Source organism: Heptranchias perlo, chromosome 39 (assembly GCF_035084215.1).
Source record: "Heptranchias perlo isolate sHepPer1 chromosome 39, sHepPer1.hap1, whole genome shotgun sequence".
Lineage (NCBI taxonomy): Eukaryota > Metazoa > Chordata > Chondrichthyes > Hexanchiformes > Hexanchidae > Heptranchias > Heptranchias perlo.
This window is the reverse complement of record NC_090363.1, coordinates 6,132,099-6,155,185: the sequence shown is the minus strand read 5'-3', so window position 1 is coordinate 6,155,185 and position 23,087 is coordinate 6,132,099. Positions and strand designations below refer to the sequence as shown.

Sequence of the window (23,087 nt, the reverse complement as noted above, 5' to 3'; positions counted from 1 at the left end):
TGGCTCGGGAGGGTGTGTGGGGTGGGCTGGGGGGCGGTAATTATAACAGAACTCACCGGGCGGAAATTCCACGGGATCGTTTGGAATGCCGGCTTTAGACGCCGGCCGACATCGCTCTCCGTTGACTTCGGTGCTCCCGATCGCGTCTTTTCGCTTCCCGTGGGAAGGCGGCGCTCCGCGAGGGTGGACGTGTTGGGCAACCGATGGCGGGAGCGGGAGGGGGAGGGGCGGGGGAGTTGGACACCACGCGATGAAACCTCCAGAGATACATTCAATCAGAGTTGGCGACCCTAAGCCTGATATAGCAGTCGATGGTTCGGAAAACTTTGTGCAAAAGGGGGCCAGATGTGTGGAGCAAGGCTCCCAGGCTCTCTCTCTCTCTCTCTCTGCTGTGTACCTGCATCGGACTAAATTGACTATTGCATATTTATTTTCTTGTATCGTGACTTCCTGGTATCCAGCGAGGCCGAGCCCATTTTTCACGAACCCGGCAGAAGACCGTCAGCGGCTGCGAATTGAGAGACGATGCGTTTTGCAGGGAGCAACCTTCTGATGGGGAAATCGTCTGAACATTCCTGAGACGCTAAGGAGGGAGGTCGATGGGTTTGTCTCAGTCCCTTGGTGTTATCTCCCGCCTGGGCTTTTCTCCCAACGGGTTGACGTGATGCAGAACTGCGGCAGTGAGATTATTACAGCGGAGACTGCGTCTGACTGGGGTGTTGGGGGAGGAAAAGAAACTATTTTAAAAAGCCTGCGTTCGTGAATGGATCTTTTTGTGTGTTAAGTAGGGTTGCCAACTCTGGTTGGACATATTCCTGGAGGTTTCACCACATGCCTCCAACTGTCCCGCCCGGTCAAACAGCCTTTTTTCCCCCCCAACCTCCAATATTTTTATAACTAATAAATGAAAGTGTTCAAAGATATTGAAAAATAATTTTTTTAATGCCTCGATTATTTTTTTCCTCTTGGTTTACTCACAGCAGTGCCCAAGGGATGAACCTTCAAATCCTTAGAGACTCCAGGGCAATTCCTGGAGGGTTGGCAACCCTAGACTGTGAAGCTATTTTGAATTCAACTAAACCACTAACTCTGCATTGTCACGTTGAAAGTTTGTACACCGGTGGGGGAAGACGGACCATTTTCTGCAAAGTTTATTTACTCAGGTTAGGGAACGTGGTGACACATTGATCATTTTTTAAAAAAAGATTAGTGAGTAAATAGACTTCGTGAGGGGTCGAACGAGACGGGACCCAGGTTTCACCCTCGGTCTGTGCTGAGCTATCAGATCTCGAGCGGGGGGATCCTTATTTATGAGGATTGACTTGAGACAGCGGGGCTATTTCCACTGGCGCAGCAAAGGCTAAGAGGAGAGTTTAAAAATAATAACAGTACGAAGGGTTTTCAGTAAGGAAAAACTATTTCATCTATTGGGAACTCAGTGACATCGGGCGTCCCAGGAACAGGAGGAGGCCATTCAGCCCCTCGAGCCTGTTCCGCCATTAGATTAGATCATGGCTGATCTGTATCTTAACTCCATCTACCCGCCTTGGTTCCTTAACCCTTAATACCCTTTGCCTAACAAAAATCAATCTCAGTTGTGAAATTTTTAATTGACCCCCCCAGCCTCTACAGCTTTTTGGGGGAGAGAGTTCCAGATTTCCACTCCCCTTTGTGTGAAGAAACGCTTCCTGACATCACCCCTGAACGGCCTGGCTCTAATTTTAAGGTTATGCCCCCCTCGTTCCATGACCAGGGATCATTAATTTCTAAATGCTACTAAGAGACTGAGAAAAGGTCACTAGGAGAGTTTCTTTATGCCGAAGCAGCCAGTGGCAACTAGACTATTCAACCACACAAGCATCGCAGCCAAGACCGATCCCGTTTGCAATGTTCTACAGGGAGTGGTCGAGGCAGACTCTAAGGGAAGAGCTACCCAATTAGTCCCCGCCCCTGCTCTTTTCCCCCGTAGCCCTGCAAAATTTTTCCTTTTCAAGTATTTATCCAATTCCCCTTTTGAAAGTTACTATTGAATCTGCTTCCACCGCCCTTTCAGGCAGCGCATTCCAGGATCAGAACAACTCGCTGAGTTTAAAAAAAAAAAAATTCTTATCTCCCCCCTCCGGTTCTTTTGCCAAATTACCTTAAATCTGTGTCCTTTGCTTGCTGACCCTTCTGAACTGTTTGTATCAGGATCAGGGATGGTGGCAGTCTAAAGTGAATATATAAACCTTGGCATCCATGAGGCTGAATGAACGCCACTCTCTGTATAAAGGTAATATGACAATAACACAGCACAGCTCACAATAAATAGAATTTTAAAAAATAATCTGGTCGCAAGAGTTGCTCCTGGCTATCCCTATTCTTTCATTTAAGGGACAAAGGCATAAATGGGGATGAGAGGGCCCCAGCCTAAAAGTCCACTTGTCTTTTTAAAGGGTGCTGACAGCCCTCCTGTATAGTTTCTGGTTTCATTTCAGGTTAAACGGGTTTGGGTGGATCTGGCCTGCGATAGGATCCTGGGAAAGATCGCGGTGGTGTATCAAGCCCCAGGAAGTCATTCTGTGCTGGATAAGCTTTAGACTGCGTGAGGGCGGAGCTTGTGCTATTCTGAGGTCTGTTTAAGGTTAACCGTCACAGCATATCTGTGTACCACACAGGAAGCCAAAACCCCAACGTGTACTCATTGGAGCCACAACATGGGTTTGACAGATGAACCATCTCCAAGCAGAACAGAGGGAGAATCCGATCACACTGTGCTCGGTCCCTGGAGTCACACCACAGTGAGATGATGTTTTATGTGTCTGTATAATGTAGTGTGCATGTCATTGTGACAGGAACATAGGAATTTCTAGATGAGAAAAGACCAAGGGCCGAATAGTTCACCTTCTCCCATTCTGGTAGTCGCATGACTCCAATTCTGGCCTCTTGCACACCCCCAATTTTCATCGCTCCACCATTGGCGGCCGTGCCTTCAGCTGCGTAAGACCCCAAACCTCTCCGCCTCAAAATCCTACCTTTGACCAGGCTTTTGGTCACCTGACCTAATATCACCTGATGTGGCTCGGTGTCAAATTTTGTTTGATGATCGCTCCTGTGAAGCACCTTGGGACGTTTTACTGCGTTAAAGGTGCTGTATAAATGCAGGTTTTTGTAATGGAGATGTTGATTAATCATAGCAATCAATCTCTATCAATGAGTGATCAGGCAGTTCAAAAGGTGCTTTTAACTTCACCTTTATGTTTATTCCTGACCTGTTCCTTTATTGTGTTAGGTGCTGGCTTTCCAATTGGCAGCGTACAAATTGAGCAGGATCACTTCCCTAGATTTAGCCTTAATCTCGTGGCAGAGGCGTCCGTCCCTAAGTCTATGATGCAGTAGTTCCCTGTTGATCGGCTTCCTTGGCAGCACAGGTGCTAGACTGGTACATCTTATTCAATAAAGCCACGTAACATCAGATGTCTTTATCACTTGCATACGCACCCACACACTGCCAAACATAACTCGATGAGAATAAAATCACAGCCCACTTGCCTGGTGGCGTAAACTGTTTTTATTACTAGTTAGTTAAGCCTCAGATGCCGTGAGCCGGATTGCTCCCAACAATCGCAGTTGGCAGCAGGAGGGGCAATATTGGTTTTTTTTTAGAAGCTAGTCCCTCAAATGCTTGTGTAACCTAGCCTTGCACAGTCCGAAGAGGAACCTCGCAATTTTTGTAGACAGCACAATGTCAGTCCCAGGCTGACCTGACTCCCCGGCTAGTGGCAGGTACCCTCAATTGAAATTTTCAAGACAGATGTTTGGGTCAGAGTATCAAAGGATGTGGATCAAAGTCCCAAATGGAGTTGAGGTACAGATCGGTCATGATCTAATTGAATGGCAGAACAGGCTCGAGGGGCTGAATGGCCTACTCCTGTTCCTACATACTCGGCCTGCTGTATTTAAGCAGCTCAGAAGATGTAAGCAGGGCCAGAGTCTCCATGGTAGGTGGAAATGCCACAGGAGATGTACCCTAATGAAAGGACGGCACAAAGTCTCAGCCACGAGCTCCTCCATTGTCCCCTTCCATACCTTCACTCGGGCTTGGCCTCTCGGCATCTATTCAAAGTACCTCAAAGTTCACAATTAGAAGTTAGGCATACTTGAGGAAGTTAAATACAATTTAGTAGAAACCAATTGTTAAGGAAATAAAGCCCAGATTCCAATTGTGTTCCCCCAACTCCCACCCACATTTTTGTGGCTATTAAGGTGGGGGATATTATTCATAGAATCTTACATCACAGCAGGTGCTCATTCGGCCCATCGCACTTGTGCTGGCTCTTTGAGCTATCCAATTAGTCCCATGTTTCCCGATAGCCCTGCAAAGTTTCGCCTTTTCCTTAATGCTGAGGAATGTGTCTCTTCTCAATGTTGATGGCTGCCATCGAGTACTCCTGTTTAACAATTTATATCTAACTCCAACTGCACAAACATCTGCTGCTACTCTCCAGTGTAGATTTTTTACCACATTTTGCGCAGTATGTTACTAATTTAGTGCCAGCTTGAAGGTTATTTTGCACTAGGGCGGCACAAACTCATTAGGCCCTTCACTAGTATCAGAGGGAAGTCTCTTAGTACATTAACCTGAGCCAGATTTAAAGCCAGGTCCCAGCACCGATAAAATATGTTTCCATTATGAAATTATTCACATTTTCAGATTAATTTAAGTGCCGTGCAGCCCTCTCACCTACAACTTACAGCCTGTTTATCAGGCTTGGGTTCTGGCTGTTCAATTAATAGGAACCGCACAGAGGAACTCATACATGGCTCGGTGATGAGTGAAATAATCTAAAATCCACCTGCGGAAAATTTTTGCAAGTGGATAGGAAAATAGGAACAGGCGGCCATTCAGCCCCTCGAGCCTGTTCTGTCATTCAACAGAACGGAGGAACAGGAGTGGGCCATTCAGCCCCTCGAGCCTGTTCTGCCATTCAACGGAACATAGGAACAGGAGTGGGCCATTCAGCCCCTCGAGCCTGTTCTGCCATTCAACGGAACATAGGAACAGGAGTGGGCCATTCAGCCCCTCGAGCCCGTTCAGTTAGATCACGGCTGATCTACACCTTACCCAACAAAAAGCTATCAATCTCAAGTCTTGAAAGCTCCAACTGTCCCCCAGCATCCGCAGCCTTTTGGTGGGGAACGTTCCAGATTTTCACTACCCTTTGTGTGAAAAAGTAGTTCCTGATTTCACCCACAAATGGCCCAGCTGCAATTTTAAGATTGTGGCCCCCTCGTTCTGGATCTCCCCCCACCAGAGGAAATATTTTCTGTTTCTGCCCTATTGAATCCTTTGATCATTTGAAACACTTTGATTAGATCACCCCTCAACTTTCTAGACTCAAGGGAATACAAGCCAAGTTGATGCAATCTGGCCTTATAATTAAACCCTTCGAGCCCTCGCGTCATTGTGGCGCCCAGAACTGAACGCAGTACTCCAGCTGGGGTCTGACGACGGCTCGGTACAACTGATGCATCACTGCCTCACTTTTGTATTTCAGCTCTCCTTGCGATAAAGGCAGTGGGGAGATTGAAAGCTTTTTCCTCTTATAGAGTTGATGGTAGTTGAAGTCGTGCAAACAGATGTTGGTGTCATGGATGGAATGTATTTGCATTAAGTTGTCAATTTACATATGCCAAAGCAACAGCTGTAACCCAATACTGTACCATGAGACAAAGGGAAGATCCAGGAACAACACTCCTGTAAGACAACACACACCTATATCTCCACTCATACATACACAATTTAATGATTTTTCCCCCCATTTCTTCAACTCTCCATTGTTTTACCAAGTTCCTGCCCCAATTTTAAAATCTTTTTTTTTTTGCTAGTGTTCTATGTTGGATTAACTATCTTTAACAAAGTTTTACTCATTTCTTTTTACCAAGATGCCTTCTTGTCCAATATTTTTCCTCCCCGGCAGGCTCCACAGATGCCAACAGCCCTCCTGCCCCAGTGCCCCATTCTTTAAGGGTCACTGAAGAAGGAACCTTGGCTGATTTTCACCCCCTGGATTTGATGGTTGAGAATGTGTCTCCTCCATCAAATATCTTGCTGAGGACTTACAGGAGGCTGCTGTGGAACTGTACCACTGTGGTTCATCAGGTGAGACGTTGCGGTGGGGGGGGGAAAAAGGGGTTTTCATCCCGTGACAGAAAATTCTGCCCCGCGTTGTCCTGCAGCCGCACAGCCCTGGCTGGGCCTTGCACACAAGAGGGCGGCTTATTGGAAAATTGAAGGTGCATGGCCCGATTTTCTATTGATGTCAGTGCACAGCCAGAAGTCACCTGCGATTTCTCGATGAGGTATCCGCTGCATGCAAGGCCCAGACAGTAGTGTGGCACCTCAACGCTCTGCTCACAGTTGTCTCTCTCTATGTCGGGAAGAGGTGGCATCACTAGGAGGGCGTGAAGGCGTTAGCCGTGGCTCAGTGGGTAGTGCTCTCGCCTCTGAGTCAGAAGGTTGTGGGTTCAAGTCCCACTCCAGAGACTTGAACACAAAAATCTAGGCCGATACTCCCAGTGCAGCACTGAGGGAGAGCTGCACAGTGGGAGGTGCCGTCTTTTGGATGAGACGTTAAACCGAGGCCCCGTCTGCCCTCTCAGGTGGATGTAAAAGATCCCGTGGCCACTATTTCGAAGACGAGTCGAGGAGTTCGCCTCGGTGTTCTGGACCACTATTATAATTAAAACAGATTATCTGGTCATTATCACTTTGCTGTTTGTGGGAGCTTGCTGTGTGCAAATTGGTTGCCACGTTTCCGACATTCCAACACTTCATTGGCTGTAAAGCACTTTGGGACGTTGTGAAAGGCGCTATATAAATGCAAAAAAAAAACAGCTGTAGCAATTTACTTTCCAGGTCCTCGCTCAATGCTTTTTCTTTGAACTGGGCTGTGGAAGTTGGCATGCACAAGCTCTGCACCTCCCTCCAGCAGGCGGGCAGTGGAAAAAGGTTGGAGCTTCAGCAGCAGCTGTACTGGGCCAAAACAAACAGACTAACATTTACCTGGTGCAACGCAACGAGCTGCTGCCAACAGGACTCGAGTGAGGCTCAGTATCACAGCGGAGTCCATCTACCCACGTGGCACTAAACTCTTCAGGTCACGGTCCCGATGGTTATTCCACGTCCCTTTGCTCGATGGGCTGTTCAGTGCACAGGGAGGTTGAACAAATTGTTAATCACCTCAGGTCGTCAGTGCACGACCAGTTCGGTTTGGCTTCCAGGATTTCACAGCTTTTCTCAAAAATTCCAAACAGAAAATACGACTTGAATTTAGCAGGATTACCGAAGTCCCTCTTCTACTTGTTCAAAAAAAAAAGTCCCACCCATATATGCTTCCTTCACGGAACATGGGCCTAAATACATTCTGCGAGGGATGAGCGTGAAGCAGGAAGATGATTTTTAAAAAATAAAATGCATAAAACAAGTCAACTTAATAGTTTTCACTTTCACCACACCGAAATATCACGGCTTGGCATTCTCCCATACAACTTGCCAACAACTATCATTTTCTTTACAAAATCTAAATGAAAGTTCATCTAAACAAAAAAAAAAGTGTCTAGATTTAAATATTTAAGCGTTAGCCTCCAGCAAACAGCAGATTTCGCTCACATATGCTGGGGCGACAGGCTGCACTTTCAATGCAACATATCTTTTGGAACACTGCGTGCAGCTTTGGGAATCCTATTTTCAAAAAGACTGATGCATTGGAAGGAGGGAATGATTCTGCGATGAGAACAAGTTGCTGGAAAACACTCGGCAGGTCAGGCAGCGTCTGCGGAGAGAAACGGAGTTAACGTTTCAGGTCGATGTCCTTTCATCAGAACTCCTGGAACTGATGAAAGGTTATTGACCTGAAGTGTTATCTCTGTTTTGTTTTTCTCTCTTCCCCCCCACAGATGCTGCCTGACCTGCTGGGTTTCCCCACCAGCATTTTATTTCTTCATTTCAGATTGCCAGCATCCGCAGTATTTTGCTTTTGTTAGGATGATTCTGGGACTCAGTCACAAAAAGGTCTTGGGTCTGTAGGCAGATGACGTAGAAGTAAGCAAGTTTTGTGACTTAAAAGCGAACACGGTAGCAGAGCGATCGGATCAGAATGAACAAGCTTCAAGTCAGCTTTGAAACACTCCCTTCCCAAGTTACTGGTGTGTTGGACAGACTCCTAACAGGGGAGGTCGAGGTCATCAACACCTTTAAAAAAGGAACTAGTTGGAAATATAATTTCTGGTTATAAGTTGAGGCTGGAATAATCAGATATTCCCACAGGAGACAGCTGCTGGGGGAAGAATATTGCCTGGAGACCAGGGTGGAAATTTTTAAAAATTCGTTCATGGGATGTGGGCGTCGCTGGCGAGGCCGGCATTTATTGCCCATCCCTAATTGCCGTTGAAGTGGTGGTGAGCCGCTGCAGTCCGTGTGGTGAAGGTTCTCCCAGTGCTGTTAGGGAGTTCGTGGATTTTGAGCCAGCGACGATATGTTTCCAAATCGGGACGGTGTGTGACTTGGAGGGGAAGACGTGGAGGAGATACGAGGATGGATGAATTCTGTAGACTTGCTTGTTTACCACTAGGAATCTAGCAGTGTTGATACAAAACCTTTGTGCAGGAGATTAAGTAGTTGGGGGTTTGAGTCTACGGTGGGCAGATTGAACCATGGTCTGTGCAAGGAGCAACCCGAAGGGCTGAACGGCCCATCATCCGTGCTTTGTGCATTGCAGTCGATGGGTCACCTCTCTTTTTCAAGCTTAACAAAAAAAAAGCTGCAATTTAAAATATTGAGGGGCGAGTTTGCTGCAGCCCTAGGAACAGCCAGTTTTTATTAGGATTATAAATTACACTGTGTGACAGTACATGAAACTGGAGCCAGGTAACGATGCAGCAGAGAGCTTTTCAACTGGTGAAACTTCACAGAACAATTCTGGCCCATCACAAATGAGGTCACGCACAATCACCAAAAGAAGGATTTCGCTTTTTCTTTCTCCTTTGTTTGCATTTCCTCCCTCCCCCTACCCCCCCTTTTTTTGAACATGAAAAGTTTACAAATAGTGATAAAATGGTACAAATGCTGTTTGGCCTTATGTATCCGCTGCATTTCACACTGTGGAGCTGTTGGGTTTTAAACTTGCGTTCACTAGGACTTGTGGAAAACTGGTCATCCACGTGTCCTGGCTTGTATACATCTCCCCTCACCACCCCCTCCCCCCCGCGTCTACCCGTTAACTTGGCTAAAAAATGGGAGGAGAATCTCATTCAAAACAGTAAGCAACTTTTGGGTGATGAGCATGCGTTTTAAACACTTTACGGATCGAAATTGAAGTACACCCCAGAGTCTCGCATTGGCATGTCGTTAAATTTTTTTTAAAAATTAAGTTTACTGCTATTTCCACCCTGGACTTTGCAACAGCAGGTCTGACGCAGACCAAACGTTCTGAAGCAGTGGCTCAGATTTTGCAACCTCGCCTCCTTACCTGCAATCTTAACAGCACGTCAACTCCGACAAGCATCTTTTTCCCGTAGTGAGCATTTACAGACTGATACACGAGGCGCTTTGATTGTTGCAACGGTACCTTGAAATAATAATCACTAAGCAATGATGACTGCAATCGTGATATTTTTTTTTAAAAAACCGCTAGGTGAGGAGTACATGCTACTTTTGCAACCTGCGCATTGCATCTGCACCCTGCGATTAACTTGGCTACATAAAAACCAAAACGAAGATCTTGGCTCGCTGCTGCATAAGTCTTAAAAACGTGTCACATAGTGTTGGCGAAAATGGAACTATATTATAATGAATTGCCCCATAATCCTGAATATAATTGAGGCTATCCAAGCACGTAATGTCTCCCTCTGCCTTATTGTGCAATCAAAACAAAAGGCTACAGGGTGTCTGGGAGCAGACAGACATTCTGCACACTAGCACCCGATGAACGATGCGGGTTAACGCTCCTTGCCTGTTACGCCGAACTTTCGTGGCAGCACAGCAGGCGGAGCGACGTGCAGAAAGGGGCGCTCCTCTCGCCGTCGAGGGCGATACCGGTCAACGCAAAGCTAATCTCACCTTCAGCATACTGGACAATTCAGTATTCTATAAATTTGCATTAAGACACCATGAGCTGTAGCGCCTGATTTTTTTTGGAATATTCTTCAGTAGGAGATGCATAAAAAAAAATGTGCACTCAGGGCACAAAACAAGTAATATTGCACAGCAACATACTATGCAGTTTGAGAGTCATTTAGAACCCTGTACTATTTATTCTGAAAAGTCGTTATAGTCCCGCCACAATTCCAAACTGCCATATAAAAAGGGGGAACTAAAGCCCCAAAGTGATGTCTTGCTCCTACTTTTGCATTACCTGCTTCCCGGTTGCTTGTTCCTGTGTAGTATTCACTTATTTAACCCCACTGAGTTGCCATGATACTGTACTGAGAATTACAGGGCACATGTCACCATTAAGTACTTCCTCAGCCACAGACGACATTTTCGAACCAATTCCACCCCCCACCCCGCCTTCAGTTGTCCCCTTCTATTGAAAGATGCAGCTCACACCCCGCTTATAAAAATGTTTAATATATATATTCTTTTCAAAAATCAAAAAAAGTCAGTGGTATGGATTTCCTCAATTTACTAGACTAACTTCATAAAGTACACACCAGCTGTACTTTCCAGTGTCATGAATCTCCTACTGAAAAAGGTTGAGTTTATAAGTAAACTGATCCATTTTCCTTGCAGCAGCCATTCAAGGGGTCTTTACAGCAGCATCTTATCTCCTGTGGCCCTGCTCCATATAAATGTTTTATGTCTAACTATTCCGAATAGAAATAGCAGGTGCAGGGGAATTCACAACTACTTATGAGGAGTATAGGCCACACACACCCTCCCCCCGCCCCCCCACCCCTATATGTAGCAGCCCCCCACACCACCAAAAAAAAAACACAAACCAGTTTACCTGCAGTAATGTTCGCTTTCAAAATCACTAGGTACCAAGCTTATCCGACTTAAGTATTTACCAACTGCCGTACTTTTCCCCCACCTCCAGGCAGCTTGGACGTAACAATGAACAAAAAAAGGGGGGGGGGGGGGGGGGGGGAGGAGATTGCCCTGAAAAAGAATTTGATTTAATTGGGTGTTTCGAGCATTTCTTCCTACCCGGGTCTTCCAGATATCAGAGCATTCGAGCGTCGTCTTCCCTTCCTCACCCTCAAATGAAACAAGACACTCTGAGGCAGAGACTGAAAGATTATGTAGTGTACACATCGGATTCTGGATAGTAACTGGGTGATCAACACAGAGGGCTACAGCCAACGATCCATTAAATTTTCATGGTATACAAAAGTCTTACCCCCATCTATGTGACAGACGACAGCCACCCAATATTACTCAGCGATTGGTACCAATGCAAGGCACCTGCAACATATTTCACTACTTAAAGAGTAGTTTCGACCACCGGTTTGAGCACCTCCGCTCTGTGGACTAGACTTAGGACGTGACAGCTTCGAAGGCTACATTTGGTAAGGATGCTCATCATCGACAGCAGCTCAGAAAATGCTTTCCCCCCCCCCCCCCCCAACCATTCCCCGTACCCCCTTCAGTTCACAGAACCTGTAACTAAACCACATTCTCCTGGTAGTTAAGTATCGGAAAGAGGAGGGAAAAAGAAAAAATGATCCTACACTCTCCCTGCTCATCGTTGCAAATCTGACGCCACAGCCTGCAAAAGGGAAGACCTAGGTTACAGGACAGCAGGTGACACTGTTGTATAACCACCAGTGTTTATTTTTGTGTGTGCCCGCGCGCTCATTTTTTTTTTATCTCCAGTTGCTTTTGCCCCACTGCAGCACCGACAATTCCACCCTCCCATCTCGCTCCAACAGCTGTACCGTGTGCACTGACGGAAAACTAGAACTCGATTTGAAACGGTTATTTGTTCAGTCGTTCAAAGCCATTGTGATGATGTCTGCGCTTTGGCGATACTGACAACATATAGCATCCACAAGGGGGGAGGGGAAAAAAAAAACCAACAAACGGAATTTAAAAAAAAGCCACTGTATATTTTTCAGGACTTTGTAAAACTGGGATAAGGGAGGGGGAGGGCAGTAGAGAAAGGGGAAGAGGAAATGAAGACATTTTGTTGATCTGGAGTGTATTACGTTGCTCAGCACCGCCAAACTTGTGACTTAACAGCGTGATGCCACAGATTAGAAACAGTAATGGAAATGGTCATTTGTACCCATCTACCACTATTTACAAACATTCACAACCATTTTTGAAACATAGACACGACAGAAGCTAGAGATCTGCCCGCATTACTTTGAAATGCTCGACTTATCAAGTGGCCCTCTTACGCTAAACACCTTGTGTTCAAACCAATTCTAGTCATTATATGCTTTGTCCCTCAACAAAGAAAGCAGCTGCCTTATAAGGGATTGGCATTTATTAAGTGGATCTACAAGGACTTACTAGTTACCAATAAGATGAATGCTTCCTTATGGTAGAGAAATCTAGACCTCTCTCTTTTCTTAAAAGGACTTATTAGCCTCTTCCTTCCCCGCGCCCCCCTCCCCCCATTCCTCCCTCCCAGTTCAGCTTCACTCTCAATCCAGTTAACTCCAGTTTTCACTGGAGTTGGCTTTTTTTTTGCAAAACAACTCGCGTAGTCCACTGAAATCAGTAATGTTTCGTCTTTCTCTCTTTTTTTTTTAAAAGCCATATTCCTTTGAGACAAACAAATAAACCCCCTTAGATGTAGATTTCTTCAGTTTGAGAGGCTGAAGTCTCCAGCCACTCATTACAGTTTCTCGTCCTGCGGTTTAATGCTCTGGGGCTTGATGGGCCCAGTTCGCACTGGTTTGGGGTTGCCCGAAGATTTCTCGTCCTTGTTCGACGGCGCGCTCTCCCCTTCCTGGTGCTCCTTGGCGGGGAGCGGGCCGGCATCGTCGGGGTCGCTGCTGCGAGGGGTCACTCGCTCGAAGAACCTTTGCGTGCTCTGCAGCACCGCTGCTCGCTGCTTTGCCTGCCAGGAAAAAGCACAGTTTAAATAGAGACAGCACGTAGGCCGATGGTGCATGCAGCATACTGGCACTCTGCTTTTAAGAGGTCATCTCTTGAAGGGGGTGGGTAGAAAGAAAAAGGAAGAAGTACTTGCGAGTATTTTCCCAAAATGACTCCTTTAAGTGTTTTAAATCAATTATATCGCCTCCTCTTACAGATGCACAAGTTGTATAAGTATGATTCTGGCCTTGCCAGCAATGCCCACTTCCCATGAACGATTAAAAATAAAAGGGGCTAGCAGCCATCCAGGACCTAGCCCAGGTGAGTATTCCCCGTGAGACACCCTGGACAGCGAGTGTCTGCAGGATATCCAACTGCGAAAGGCATCGCAGCCGAGCCCCCATGCTATCCTCACATACGTGTGCTTTCTAGCGGAAGGCACTGGTTGTCAAGATTGCAAGCATTACTGTAGCAGGCAAAGCATTCACGCAGAGTCGCAAGTGAGCCTGCATTTTTGCTCAGACCTGCTCATACAGTCCAAGCTAAACTGGCCCAGTTTCACAAATGTTAGAAATAAATGAGAAAAAAAGTATTAAAAAATGCTGAAATTATCTGTAGTTCTTTCAAACTTAATAAACCTGTGAAGGATACCCGTGGTGCGATATCCCTTTAAGAGTAGACCCCATTCCACCTGTAAAGACCACAAGGTTGGCTGCAACGCAGCAACTATTTTCAATGAGGAAAAAAAAGGCAACACGAGCCATCCCCCCACATCCCAGTGGTTTGTGGCACTGCCTGGTTGAATACAGAGCCATGCAGACCAGAAGGTGCCAGGGTTTGATTCCCGGTCTGTGCCAAGCCAGCCAGGAACACTGCCTGTGAGCCGCCGGAGTTCCTGCTCCTGATCCCAATCCTGCGACGCTTGTTAGAAAGTGCATGTATGTGGACATCGGGCGAGAACAAGCGGTGATGCCCCCGACGTGAAGAAAGGCTACTTGAACGACTTAAGCAGAAGGCATCCGGGCAACCGAACCCCAGTATAAATCAGACTTCGTAAACGGGAGAAAATTTAGCGGGGAGGGGTTTAAAAAAAAGCAACACTCACTAAAACATTTCCACTGAATCGGAAATCAATCCAAGATAAGCTCAAAAAATTAAATATGCAATTTTGAAAAATTATTCCAATGGGTCAAAAATGAGAAATATGGATAATATTCCTGACTGAATGGCACTGTTCTCGGCACTCACTCCGCATCGCGCACTCCCCCGAGGTGACAGGTGGGCTGCTATAGAGGCAGGCGTGTGGGACCTCCCTACCTGCTGCATGCCCTCCCACACTCAGCCACGTTACTCTGAGGGACTGAGCATGCGCAGATCACGGGTGGGAACCAACGGCTTGCCACTTTATGGTGACGTGTATTGTGCCACCCAACACAACAATAAATTAAGCCGTTCCAAGGTCAGTGCAAGCGGTTGCAACTTAACTTGCTAGGATTAGCTTTCAGCGAAGGTGTGTGTGAAATTTCCACACAGTAGAATTTTACAGCATTTGGCCCATCACGTTTGTGTTCTCATTAGAGCTCTCCACTCCGTCCCATTCCTGTCCTTTTCCCCATATGCTTTTAAATTTCTTTATAAAAAAAATTTATTACCCTATTAAATGCTATTATGGATTCTGCTTCCACCGTTTTCTGGTAGGATAGTCCTAACTTTTCCCTTAGCTTGTTTAGTAATGATCTTAAATTTATGCCCTCCAGTTACCAATTCATCAACCAGCGGAAATAGTTTCTCCACCCAATTTAAATTTATCAAAATCTCTCGATTTTAAACGCCTCTCTGAGAACTCCTCTTAACTTTCTCTCTTTTAATTAGAAGAGTTCTAGTTTCTCCAGTCTCATCTCATAACTAAATATTCCTCTATCCCCACTTGAAGGGTGGGGGAAGAAAAGCTGGCAGTGCAATTACAGATTGAGTCGTTCCAGATTTAAGTCGCATCTGGAGAGAGCATTGTGAGCTATTTAGCATGAGAATGAAGTATTGGTTACGGTGCTGTCACTAGTGATCAATGTAATTTGAGCTTAGTGTATCACACAAATGTCACACTTAACATCAGAACATACCGACTCGAGTTTAATTTTTCCTATAAATTACTGGTATTTCTACATTAAATAAGCCTTGTGACAACACTGTGCTGGCAGATTTAATCTCCTTTTCTCAACAGAGGGCAGGGTTGTGGATGTGTTGCAGTAGCACATTTCAATGTTCCTCACATCACCCCTCGTACCTTAGCATCTTCGTCAGTTTCCTTGGCAGCTTTAGGTGGAAGCAGCCCATCAGTTGGTCCAGAGGGCACTCTGGTCGCCAGGAGTGGGCAGGATGGGAGATAGGCGTTTCGTGTCGCTTGGATTATGGGGTCGTGAAGTGGCGCTGCGTGGCTTGCACCATGGTACGGTCGTGATCGCACCTTCGAGCTGGCGTAACATGGCATCTGAGAGCAAAGCAGACATTTACCAGGCTTTGCTCCCATTCACTCTGGGCTGCGACATTTCAAAACTTTTTAAAAATTCTGCATCGCCAAAAAAAAATCACATCAAAGTCTTTAGATTCCAAGTGTATGGGCAAGTTCAGGCTAAGCGCAGCATGGAAATTTACAGGACATTTTTCTTTCTTTGGAAGAAAAAAAAAACTTAATTATGGCAGAATTTTATCAAACATGTGTCAAGGTTAAATTTTAAAACATTTGGCTGCCTTCAAAATGGTATAAACCAGCAACTTTTAATATAAAATGATGGTGGTGGCCTTCCCTGGACAAAAGGCAACTTTCTGTGGGGAATTTAGAATGAAGCGCCAGGCTTACAATTGTACGTGGAGAAAACAGCCAATTCAACAGCTGGTGTATCTCATGTCCTTCTTAATCAATTCTTATTCGTTCATACAGCGGCTCGCTTCCATTTGGCCAGGTTATGTCCCATTCAATCCACCCGCAAATCATTAACACAGGACGCAGCGCCATGGTAATATTGTCGCGATTTCTCTTGCGTGTGGAACATGAGCTGCCGCACTGATGGGTGGTTCACTACCGGGCTCATCCATGTGCCCATCCTTGATGGAGTCTGCACCAAAGGAAGTTTTAACAAGGGAATTTTGGAGGATTGGGAGGAAAATTATTTTCACTCTTCCAAAAGGCACTAAATACCTGTGTCTTTTTTGGGGGGGGGGGGGGGGTGGTGGAGGGGGAGGGGGCAGTTCCACAGGCATCTTCCAGTTCCATATGCAAGCAGCCATTCTTCATAGGAACAAGAATAGGCCATTCAGCCCCTCGAGCCTGCTCCGAAATTCAATTAGATCATGGCTGATCTGTTCAACTCCATATACCCACCTGTGCTCCATATCCTTTGATACCCCAACCCAACAAAAAAAAAATCTACCCATCTCAGCCTTGAAAGCTCCAATTGACCTAGAACCCACACCATTTTAGGGTAGAAAATTTCAGATTTCTACTATCCTGTGTCAGAAAAAGTGATTCCTGATTTCCCTCCTAAATGGCTGAGCTCTAAATTTATGTTTATGTCCCCTCACCCTTGATTCCCCACCAAAGGAAAGAGTTTCTCCCTATATACCCTATTGAATCCTTTTAACATGTTAAACACTTCAATCAGATCAACCCTCAATCTTCTAAACTCAAGGGACTACAAGCCTAGTCTAAGCAACCTGTCCTCATAATTTAATCCTTTTAGTCCAGTATCATTCTGGTGAATCTGCACCACACTCCCCTCACCACAAAGGCCAATATGTCTTTCCTGAGGTTCCGTTCCCAAAACTGAACGCAGTACTGCAGATGGGGTCTGACCAAGGCTCTATACAACCGAAGTACAATTTCCTCCCCTTTGTACTCCAGCTCCCTTGAGATAAAGACCAACACTCCATTAGCCTTTCTGATTGCTTTTTCATAGAATCATACAGCACAGGGGGCCATTTGGCCCATCGTGCCTGTGCTGGCTCTTTTTCAAAGAGCTAGCCAATTAGCCCCACTCCCGTCACCTTTCCCCATTGCCATTTTTGTACCTGTCCACTAGCTTTAAATGATTTGTGTACTTGGACCCCCAAATCTCTGCTCTTCTACAGTTCCTAGTTTCTCAATTAGAAAATAATCTGATTTATCTTTTAGGACCAAAGTGGAACCCCACCTGCTACAGTTTTGTCGACTCACTTAATCTGTCTATGTCCCACTGCAACTTCCAGCTCCCATCTGCACTACTTAATATCCAGGTTCCAAAACTGAAGGGTATTAAGTGGCAGGTCATTCGACCTTTGAAAGTCACCACTGCGGAGTTTGATCCTGTCCCAACTCAACTTCCACACTTGCATAGCAGGAACCTGGCTACTTCTGGTTTCCTCCACAGCCCTCCCTCCCTGGTCCAGGGGCACTGTAATCAATTAGTGCGACCCCAACTGAGATCAGCTACCTCAGTAAAGAATGTGAATCGAATGGTAGACGTTTTGTAGGGTCAGTTCCACAGCGCACTTATATACCAAACCATTGGGGAGCTAATTTGTTTACTTTGTGTCACAAAATCAGGCAATTCACACCACCGCTGCATAATAGAGTGTTTACTGGTTTCTGCAACAAGTTCTCTATAAACTTTTCAATGTGATGGCAGAGGGTGGTTTGATGGATCATTTTCAAGACTGTTGACAAATTCACTAATGCAATCATTAAAAACAGCCTATAAAGGGTAGAATACAAAAAACTATTAGCAACAAATTCTGCTTCATGGAATCCAAGAATCTTACAGCACAGGTGGCCATTCGGCCCATCGTGCCTGTGCCGGCTCTTTCAAAGAGGTATCCAATTAGTCTCATCCTTGCTCTTTCCCCATAGCCCTGCAAATTTTTCCTTTAAGTATTTATCCAATTCCCTTTTGAAAGTTACTATTGAATCTGCTTCCACCACCCTTTCAGTGCATTCCAGTGCAATGCCATGCTTGTGGCATTCTCTCAGGTTATGTACACTGGACAGATAAACCCTGGAATTAACAGGTCACAGACCAGTCAGCAGAAGTACTGTATATGCATATAGGCTGGTGTGAGTACAGGCTAGTGAAAATCTGTGCGATAATGAAACGTTAGCAGCTTTATGTAAACAGTTTCAATGGTTAAGAGTGCGAGAACAGTCTGCCAAGTGCGAACCAACTTCAGGGAGAACCAAGGAGAGCCACAGCAGTTATTTCTGCAGGTACTTGCACTCCGGGATGTCAGCTGAAGACAGGATTGGCTTCAGCTGCAACGCAACCCACTGAATAGCCTGCAGATGCTAACTGCCCAGGATCACACAATAAAGAACGAGCACTTGAGAAGATTCAAAGCACAATAAACTAAAACCCAGTAAGGCTCTGTGTTTTGAGAAGTGGCAAAAGGGAAAACCCCTAATCACCCTACTCCAAAAATAAATCCCCCGCATTGGAAAATGCTACAGTATAAATTTTAGCAACTCCCCTGAAGTGTGAATGAACTTGATAAGGGCCTGTGTATACAATACCTTTAATGATCAACTCTTAATGAAGGATTAATTATGAAAGAACCAAAAATACACTGTTGTAAATAATCAGGGAGTGTTTTGCAGTATCCCAGCCAGAAAGATGCTAGCTCGAGCTCAGGGCCTGCGCGATAATGAGCCGGGTTAATGCCTCGTTTGGGTGGGGACGGGACGCTGGGTCAATACCTCGCTTGGGGATGGATGCCGGGCATGACAATTACTGGAAGTGAAGCAGGCAAAAGGGTGACGAAAATATAAAACAGAGGCTGCTCATTGCGATCGAGGCCCATTATCTGTGTGGCAAGGGGTGCAAGGTGGGGAAAACACTTGACAACTGCCCTGGAGAACTTGGCAGCCCTACAACCTTCCCTATTCTTGCAGCTCAAAGTGGCGATGTATACAAAAAGTCGGCATTTGACTAGGTTTCAGTCCCTGCCCGACTTCAGGTGGGCTACTTTAGGAGTAAAATTTGGAATTGGGGAAAGAGGGCTATACGTGTAAAATAAGAACATGTATAGGGCACAAGCAAGGCCATGGCCACAGCTTACAGGTCAGTGACTGGCAGTCAGGCAGACAGTGACTGTGGATTTGTCTGAAGTCAAGTCTTTACATTCGGCACCTAGTATTTACTCACCTAGAAGAATTCATTATACAAAGCTCACCGTTTATTGTTGTTGACAAGCCAAGGTAAAGCCTGAAGACCCATATGGAGAGCACCCCAAATTTGAAGACAATGTAAATCAAGAAGTCATGGTTGGGCAATGCAACAATTGGATCTTAAAAGACCACAGCTTGTAGGAGGGAGGGAAGACTCTGAAACTAGTGCCAAAGTTTAGAGATCCAGGAATAGAACGATTGTGCAATGTGTTTTTGGAGTTAATTTTAACCTAACTTGCTGGGTGGGAAAGCATGGGATTGGGCGGAACATTGGTTTTACACCCCGACCAATATTACTCTCCGTTGACCTGAATGGAGAGTAAAATCGGGTGGGATGCAAAACCAGCATTGCCCCCGATCCAGTCAGTTTCACGATGGGTGGGTTAGGTTCAAATTGCCCCCTTTATTTTAACAGGGTGATAATGCAGATGGGAGAAAGTGTGCGTCGGACGGGGTACTTGGAATTTAGGGGCTTTTTATATTGTTTTTAAAATCTACAGCTTTCTCCAAACAATTAATTACTTGATCCTAGTGTGTGCTCATGACACACAAAGGACAGTAAACACAAGACAGCAGGCAGCATCCACACTGACAGCTGCTACTGGCATCCAAACAGGCCAAATAGACAGCAAACCACCCCGCTACCCACATCCAAGTTTAAAAAAAAATGCCTTCTCTGATGGCTGAATGATGGTGGAGTATTAAGCAATACAGGTCAAGAAGTTCACAACTTCTACCCCCAGTTCATGCTGACTTATGCGGACTGTAACTGGGCTGGTGGCGCATCGCACTTTTATCATCAGCATCCCTTGAGCTAAGGGAGGGGGAATAAAATCAGCCAAGGTGCCTGTCCAGATCGATACTCAATGACCCGAGGTAAACTGCCTGGATGCGTGGACGCTGAATGGGAACGGGACGGGACTTGGCTATGATGCCCTCCAATCAAACATCCTGCTGGCATTCAGGCACACGTGTGAAGAATTTGGCAAATCACCAGAGGGCAGCTGGCACCCATTGAACTGATCCCAGCAAAGAAAATATAATCCGGGGCGCGGGGAGAACTGTATGTACATTATATACATTACGGTGTCAGCCGTGGCTCAGTGGGCAGCACTCTCGTCTGAGTCAGAAGGTTGCGGGTTCAAGTCCCGCTCCAGAGACCTGAGCGCAAAGTCTAGGCTGCAGTCCCAGTGCAGTACTGAGGGAGTGCTGCACTGTCGGAGGGGCCGTCATTCGGATGAGAAGTTAAACCGAGACACCGTCTGCTCTCAGGTGGGCGTAAAACATCCCACGGCACTATTTCGAAGAGGAGCAGGGGAGTTCTCCCCCTGGTGTCCAGGCCAATATATATCCTCCGACCAACATCACGGACAGATCACACTGCTGTTTGTGGGATCATGCTGTGCGCAAATTGGCTGACGTATTTCCTACATTACAACAGTGATTACACTTAAAAAAGTACTTCATTGACTGTAAAGCATTTTGGGACTGAGGTCATGAAAGGCACTATATAAATATAAGCTCTTTATTAAGAAAAATGCAAGGCAGCTCTATATCTCAAAGTTCAGATAGCTATCAAGTTCTCGGTTTATTTTCTCCGAGCTCCTCGATTAGTTTACTGCCCTCCCAGGCAACTGTTAATCTCTGAATGTTTACGTGTGCTAGCAAGCCAAATGCAAGTGTCCAAGGTGCACACTGTAACTCAAGAGGGAACATGTACAAAATGATCCTTACCTGCTGTGACATGTTCCCTCTGAAACACTGCAAGGGATTGATGCCACACTGGGCTGGTCCAGGAGACTTTCCTCTGGGACTCGTTGCGCCAGGCCTGGGGGGGAAAAAAAAAACAAAAGGAAAAAGGTAAGCAATGCGTCATCACCTACATGTGCGTAAAAAACAGGCAATGCGCCGCTCCCTGCCCGATTTTCCTGTATTCACCGTGCTCAGTTGATCCAAGATTTACTATGATACCAGAACTGAGAAGTTATACCCATCAGGATAGACTGAACAGGCTGGTGCACTTTTCTCTAGAAAAGAGAAGACTGAGGGGTGACCAGACAGAGGCCCTTAAGATTATGAAAGGGTTTGATAGGGTACAGGGGAGACCAGAACTCGGGGCCATAAATAAGGTAGTCACTAATAAATCCAATGGGGAACTCAGGAGAAACTTCTTTACCCAGAGAGTGGAACTCACCACCACAAGGAGTAGTTAAGGCGACTAGCATAGATGCATTTAAGGGGCAGCTATATAAACACGAGGGAGAAAGGAATAGAAGGATATGCTGATGGGGTTAGATGAAGTGGGGAGGGAGGAGGCTCGCGTGGAGCATGAACCTGTTGGTCTGAATGCCTGTTTGTGTTGTACATTCGATACAATTCTTTGTAAAAGCCCCACATGCATGAAATGGAAAATCTGCCCCGTAAAGTTCAGGTCAGATATCAGGAATCACTCAGGGAGGTAGGTCAATGCTGTTTTGGTGGGACTGTGGCTTTCTACGGAAGGATGAGCTGAATGGGCCAAACGGCCTCTCTCAACCATACTTATCTTTATGTTAGAATTGTACGGGTAGTGCCAAGATGTGGACTGGAAACGTGGAAACTCAAAAAAAAAAGCCAAACTTCCCTCCCTTTTCTCCACTTTTGCTGACCAAGCCTTCATTGGGATATGGTCCAGTGGGAAACGCCAGCCCTCCGGTGCCCCGTGCCGGTCACTGACCTTTATGTGCGAGCCGAGATGGTGTGTCAGCACATTACTCAACCGTGTGAGGCCTCACAGCTGAGCTTGATCTTGCCCTCGCTGAATGTTCAATGGAAATATGATGGGCGCCTGAGCCGCAACGCCAGTTTTGCACTGGTTCAAAAATCTACCTCCTGTATTTTCTAGCGTAGGTCACTGGATTTTCAGTGACCAAAAGCAGGTACATCACCGTTACACATCACTGGTTAGGTTTCAGCTGGAGTATTGTGTCCAATTCAGGGCACCACACTTTAGGAAGGATGTCAAGGCCTTCGGGGAGGGTACAGAGGCGGTTTACCAGGACGATACCAGGGATGAGGGACTTCAGTTACGTGGAGAGATTGGAGAAGCTGGGATTGTTCTCCTTGGAGCAGAGGTGGTTATAAATAGAGGTATTCAAAATTATGATGGGTTGCGAAAGAGCAAGTAGGGAGAAACAGTTTCCTCTGGCAAGTGAGTAAGTAACCAGAGGTCATACATTTAAAATACCTTGCAAATGAACTAGATGGGAAATGAGGAGAATTTTTTTTCACAGAGGGTTGTTAAGATCTGGAACGCACATCCTGAATGGGTGGTGGAAGCAGGTTCCATTGGAACTCTCAAAAAGGTAATTGGACATGAACTTGGAGAACTAAATTGCAGAGTTTCAGGGAAAAAGCTGGGGAGTGGGACTACATTGGATAGCTCTTTCAAAGAGCCGGCACAGGCACGACGGGCCAAATGGCCTCCCTCCGTGCTGTAATATTCGATCTGATTATCCCCCCACCCCTGGGACCTTCTGTCTCTACAGCTCAGTGCTGCACTAGGCCTATATTAAGACAGACTGGATCAAGTACTAATTCCTTTGCAGTGTTGTAGAACTATATTAAAAGCTCTAAAATAAACATTAAGTTTAGCATTAGGATGCAAATGCGAGTACTGAAAACAAAAACAAATAGAGGTCCTGTATGAATACTGAAACCTAAATGAGATCACTCCAACTTCTCACCTGAACATTGCAGGTGATGGGACAGTATAACCCAGTGCCCCGGGAGACAGATTAATTTTCCTTTCCAAGTGGAATGTCTTAGGATCCATTGGGTTAACCTGCGTTAAAAGGAGAGTTTCGGTTAATATATATTGCAACT

At 45.8% G+C, this 23,087-nt stretch overlaps 1 protein-coding gene across 7 annotated transcripts in view; it reads right to left on the bottom strand.

The window, feature by feature from the left end:
- Positions 1-8,816: 8,816 nt before the first annotated feature.
- Positions 8,817-23,087, bottom strand: part of LOC137305164 (protein PRRC2A-like) — a 102,299-nt gene continuing 88,028 nt past the window's right edge. For 4 of the 7 annotated variants that reach the window (XM_067973971.1, XM_067973974.1, XM_067973973.1 and 1 more), the window contains 4 exons: positions 22,949-23,046; positions 20,958-21,051; positions 15,315-15,518; positions 8,817-13,052 (listed from right to left, as the gene is read on the bottom strand). In XM_067973971.1, the coding sequence (XP_067830072.1) occupies positions 12,828-13,052; positions 15,315-15,518; positions 20,958-21,051; positions 22,949-23,046 (621 nt within the window). In that variant the 3' untranslated portion in view covers positions 8,817-12,827. Of the gene's footprint in view, positions 13,053-15,314; positions 15,597-17,555; positions 17,758-20,957; positions 21,052-22,948; positions 23,047-23,087 lie in introns of those variants that run through there. The other 3 variants (XM_067973975.1, XM_067973977.1, XM_067973976.1) reach the window with 3 other exon arrangements.